At 33.8% G+C, this 5,826-nt stretch overlaps 1 protein-coding gene across 1 annotated transcript in view; it reads left to right on the top strand.

Annotated features, from left to right (window-relative positions):
- LOC110029512 (ABC transporter G family member 12-like) overlaps positions 1–4,137 on the top strand; it is a gene marked incomplete in the record, with an annotated part of 5,656 nt that extends 1,519 nt beyond the window's left edge. The window contains 6 exon segments of the mRNA XM_020731835.1: positions 799–1,263; positions 1,599–1,721; positions 1,822–1,953; positions 2,634–3,191; positions 3,355–3,462; positions 3,633–4,137. Of these exon segments, the coding sequence (XP_020587494.1) occupies positions 799–1,263; positions 1,599–1,721; positions 1,822–1,953; positions 2,634–3,191; positions 3,355–3,462; positions 3,633–3,983 (1,737 nt within the window).
- Positions 4,138–5,826: the final 1,689 nt, after the last annotated feature.

Below are 5,826 nucleotides of genomic sequence, written 5' to 3' on the forward strand. Positions count from 1 at the left end.
GAAAAGGTGTATTTTACATTTTAAAAGTTAAAATATTGGTATTTTTAATGTGATATAAAAGACTTGGGTGGCATCGATATAAAAAGTAAAGTTTGGGTTTTAGATATGTAAACATATAAGAATTGGGTTTAATGTATGTAAATGCTCCATCCGTTGTTCTTTTTAGCAGCTCGTAACTAAGTCATAACATTTTCTCTAGTTAAGGTAAACCTTTTCTCAACACTTTCAATATTTGTCTTTTCATATTGCTTCATCAAATAAATGTTTAATCTAACGCTACATCTTGGAAGTTTGCCATCGTTCTTATTTATAGGGAGGAATTAATAATTATTTAATATGAATGTTGAATCCTAACTATTTAGCGTCCAGCTATACTTAGATTCATTCTATCAGGTAACATTTTGTTTGCTCTATTCCTCATTGAAAAGTTGCTTTGATATTAACTTATTATTTTAAAAATTGCTTTCAATGCCTTTTTTTTTTTTTTTGTGTTAAAGTACATGCATGGCCATCTAACACCTAAACTATAATTTTTACATTTATGCCATTAAAATCTTTCATTTCACATAAAAAATACCATCTTTTTAACTTTTAAAATGTGAAATACATCTTTTTATGCATAGGTGAAGTGCCTTGTATGTAAAAATTGAAGTGAAGTGCCTTGTATGTAAAAATTAAAGTTTAGGTCTTTGATCTATAAATACATAAGAATTGAGTGGTATGTATGTAAATCCTCAATTTTTTTGTCTATTTGCAATTTTTTCTGCATGAATTTCACAGTTCTTTCATATTTTGTAGGCCTATGTGAGGCAAGAAAATGTTCTTCTGGGAACACTTACTGTTAGGGAAACCATAACGTACTCCGCACATTTAAGGCTTCCTTCCAGTATGAGCAAAAAGGAGGTGGCCACCATTGTGGAAACCACTATTGAGGAGATGGGACTCGAAGACTGCGCTGATGGACTAGTAGGGAACTGGCATCTGAGGGGCATTAGTGGGGGAGAGAAGAAGAGGCTCTCTATAGCACTGGAGATTCTCACAAAACCTCCAATTCTCTTCTTGGATGAACCCACCAGCGGGCTCGATAGTGCCGCCGCCTTTTTTATTGTCCAGACGCTGAGGCAAATGACGCGCGACGGAAACAAAACCGTCGTCTCCTCCATTCATCAACCAAGCAGCGAGGTCTTTGCGCTATTTGATGATTTGTATCTTTTGTCAGGCGGAGAAACTGTATATTATGGAGATGCTATGATGGCTACTAAGGTATAGCCCTACTCCTGAACAAAAAATGAAAAAAAAAAAAAGGAAAATGTACATACATATCTCACAATTCTTATGCATTGACATATCTAATACTGAAAGTTTGATTTTTTACACTTAAAACACCTTTGGTGTCATAATTCCATGGATGAAAGTTTTAGTATTTTGGATGCAATGTTAGTGATATGAATGTTATGCATATAAATTTCAATGTGTGGGTGACGATCATGTAAATACATATGAAATTTGGGGTATGTATGTAAATCTTTCAAAAAAGGGAAGATTTATTTTTGTTCAGTTAGCAGAGCTGATTCTTATTAACTTTTATCTTTGGATAGTTCTTTTCAGAGGTGGGATTACCCTGCCCTATCAGAAGGAACCCATCAGATCATTTTCTTCGATGTATTAACTCTGATTTCGATCGTGTGAACGCTACACTAAAAGGATCAATGAAGCATATTGTACTATGTGCCCCCTCTCCTGCTCCCTATAATTTGAAATATTTTTATGCAAAGTTATATAAATGCCATATTTACAGTTGATGTAATGTTTTTCATGCAGGAGTCTGAATCATCTTCAGATCCCCTGTTGAAGTTAGGAACCATGGAGATCAAATCATTGCTCGTCGATAAGTACAAGAGCTCAGAGTACGCTATGACCGCGAAAAGGAAGATTGCAGAGCTATCCAAAATTGTATGTTTCTATCATTTTTCAACAGGACTTCAATTTTAATCCCATAAATGAAGCTAAGGGGCTGTTTGGTAGCCAGTTTTATGCTGGATTTATGTATAAATCCTGCCAAATAGCAAAAAACAAAACCATAAATCCTGTAATAATGCTGATTCACGATAAATCTGGAATTTTTAAATTCCGTAGTTTGGCGGATTTAACAGGATTAAAGGAGAACTGAAACAAACTCTCGTGCGATAAGAGCTCGAGATGAGAAATTTTCGGAGTGACAGATTTTTTTTTTCTTCATTTTAACCTATTAAGAGATGTAACCGGAGGTCTGATTCTTTTTGTTCAACTTGAGCTTTGTTGTTATTCGGATTTGGATTGAGCTAAATTCACCCTAGGCATGTAATCGAATGAATTCTAGAATATTTTAAACTATAGTTACAAAGTTCTTCGTTTAGTTACATTTTACTAAATCCTGTTAAAATTGCCAAACAATTTTTAGGATTCATAAAAATTTACTCACAAACATACCAAACTGTGATAAATCCAGATTTACAGGATTTATTAAAACCTACTTGCACCCAAACAGCCCCGAAAAGTTCAAAAATTTATCAGATTTAATGAATTATTTGATAATATTCTTTTGTTTGACTAATGGTCTTATTTTCCTAATAAAGTTTGTTTGTTTTATTCAGCAAGGCTTCACGGCGGAATTTCGTAAGGGGAGTCATGCTGGCTGGTTGAAGCAGCTCAGAACGTTGACCAGAAGATCTTTTGTCAACATGTGCAGAGATTTTGGGTACTATTGGCTGAGAATCATGATCTATATAGTGGTTTCTCTCTGTGTTGGTAGCATCTACTACAATGTGGGCACAAGCTATACTGCTATACTGGCCCGAGCTTCCTGTGGATCCTTCATCTCTGGTTTCATGACCTTTATGTCCATTGGTGGTTTTCCATCTTTTCTGGAAGAAATGGTGGTTTTTTATCATGAAAGGAAGAATGGATACTATGGTGTGGCTGTATATACTTTATCTAATTTTTTATCAGCTTTTCCCTTTTTAGTAGCAGTTTCCATTGCTACAGCTAGTATAACCTTCTTCATGGTGAAAGCCCACAATGATTTCTCTCATTTTGCGTATTTTGCGATCAGTATTTATACTGGTATTGCTATAGTTGAGAGTATAATGATGGTGGTCGCATCTCTTGTTCCCAATTTTCTAATGGGGATTGCTGCTGGAGCTGGAATCATGGTGAGTAGTTAATTTTCCTACTCATCAGGCCACATAATTTTTATGTATTTACACATCTAACGCCTAAAGTTTGATATTTTTCATGCTACAGGTAATATTTATAATTTATTTATCTATTTATTTTTTAGTATTTCCATTGCCATCTTATATAAAAGCTTTGCAGGGAATTATAATGATGACGGCTGGATTCTTCCGTTTGCTTAGAGAACTTCCCAAGCCAATGTGGCGATATCCAATTTCCTACATGAACTATGGTGCATGGTTGCTACAGGTCATGTTTTGATTTATGCATCTCATCTCCATCTAATATTTGATTTTAACCTATCATTCCAAGCATTTCATTGCATATTGGTTAGTTAGAATTGCCCAAATTTGTGATATTTTTTACCTTATAAATCTAAAAGTATATATCCACTGATGTTAAACTTCAATTTTTCACAGGGAAATTACAAGAACGACTTCATCGGCGCAACTTTTGATCCTCTGGTGCCCGGCGATCCAAAATTGTCTGGAGAATTTGTCCTATATGATACCTTTGGGATTACCTTGGGCCATTCAAAGTGGATAGACATGTTAATAGCCGTTATAATTCTCATAATCCACAGGATTCTTTTTTTTCTCATAATCAAATTGAAGGAGACCACCTCTCCTTTGTTCAGGGAGCTCAATGCTAAAATTCTAAGCCTGAGGAAACCTTCTTCCTTCAAGCTGAGGAAAAATTCTTTCTCATTATCAAATGGCACACAGCATCCAATGGCCTCACAAGAAGGTTTGAGCTCTCCACTTCCTTGAAAGTATTGTTACACTAAGCAATTCTGTCATAATTAAAAGAAGGAAAATAAATGAGAAATAAATCTTGTGATTTGAGAAGCATTAATGTTCTATGATTGGGATTGTGTTAAAATGTGTATTACTCTGGGATTTTAATGGAGGATGATTGATACAATGGCTTTTCATTTTTAGTTTTCATGATGTTTGATATTAGCAATGCTATTATATTAGAAAAATTACAAAATTGCCTAAATTGCATTGGGAAAAAAGATTAATTTTACTATTTATATAAATAAATTGTAAATTTTGTGGGGCGCAATTGTCCACCCTGAAAATAACGGGATTTCGCTCTTAATTTTAAGTAGATTGTTTTTATGTTTTTTCTTTTAATATGTCATAAAGAATCGGAATGTGATTATCTGCTCCTGAAGTGTGAGTGTGTTCTTCTGTTTGGGGTAACTGCAGGTTATTAAGAAGCTACTTTGAAGTTGCTGAAGAATAATTTGATGTTGCAAAAAATTGCGGTGGCTATTACATTTAAAAAATAATAATAATAAGGTCATATCACAGCTAGAAAATTGCCAGCACATCCAGTCAGGAGCAGTGGGAAAACGCTGATTTCAAAGGCAACTTTTTAACAAAGCTGCCAAAACACAGTTTATCCCAACAGACAAAAGTGTGTTGTTGTACCACACCGCCACCGCACCGTTGCCCAAACACATAAGTTGAAAAAACATTTTTTATCTCTGACTTTGATTAATTTGTCATTAATGCGGTTAGTTCTCAAGCAAGGAGTTTAAAAACTTGAATTCCTTAACTCACTCTTAATTTGCAGTCTTGATTAATTTGTCATTAATGCGGTTAGTTCTCAAGCAAGGAGTTTAAAATCTTGAATTCCTTAACTCACTCTTAATTTGCAGTCTTCTAATTGCTTTTAGTTCATGAGACACATAAGACAGTGTGAATATTGTGAAGGTAAAACATATTTGAATTGCCTAATCGTCTATAAAGTCTTATAAGTGTTATACAACTTAAAAACAAGGCTTTGAGAACCAAATAAGCTTGAATGATGGGGAAAAGGGATCATAATGTCCTAATTACTATTTTATCATATTGAAGTTTTCAAACATGATTGATTTCTCATATATTATGAATTTAATATATTGATAATAAAATCTAATTTATATTACATTATCTTAAAAATAAATTGAATGACATCAAATCTATTAAAATTAAATTTATTGTTCTTTTTTATACAACTGAATGATTTGCGGTCAGCGTGGTTGGTGATTCAAGCAGTGGAGTTGATTGCTCTCCTTATATGAAGGGAGATGAAGTGACAAAAGATGCGGGTGTTGGATGATGCCCTCAATGTCAAACCTTTTCAGGTAATCAGCTTGTTAACTCTCTTTATACATGAGAGGTTGGGTGATTTAGATGATGTTGGATGTTGTTGGGTGGTGGATATCATACTTTAATCATGAGTATGTCGAACGACGATTTGTTGGGAACTCAATAAGCCAAACAACGAAAGTCTCTCATTGCGATAGTTCTGTTTGTTTGCTTTGTTTTTTAGATCGTCATCACAATTTTGTTTGAGGAATTCTTTTTTGATGATTTCTAAAATTTTTGTGTAGTGAAATTGTTTTTTTCAATTTGATCTTCTAACGTGCAGTGGATGTAAGAAAGTTTGTATGTTTTTATTTGTAATTTGAAAAAAAAATATGCTTATAATTCTCACTACAACCTTTTCAAGTAATTAATTTCTCAGCCACATGTTTTATAATAACTTCTTTAAAAAGTTGAAGCCACCCCACGATCTAACAATAGTGAAGATTGAGTAATAAAAAAAAATAGTAGGCAT

This window comes from Phalaenopsis equestris, unplaced genomic scaffold (assembly GCF_001263595.1).
Source record: "Phalaenopsis equestris unplaced genomic scaffold, ASM126359v1 Scaffold000583, whole genome shotgun sequence".
Taxonomy (NCBI): Eukaryota; Viridiplantae; Streptophyta; class Magnoliopsida; order Asparagales; family Orchidaceae; genus Phalaenopsis; species Phalaenopsis equestris.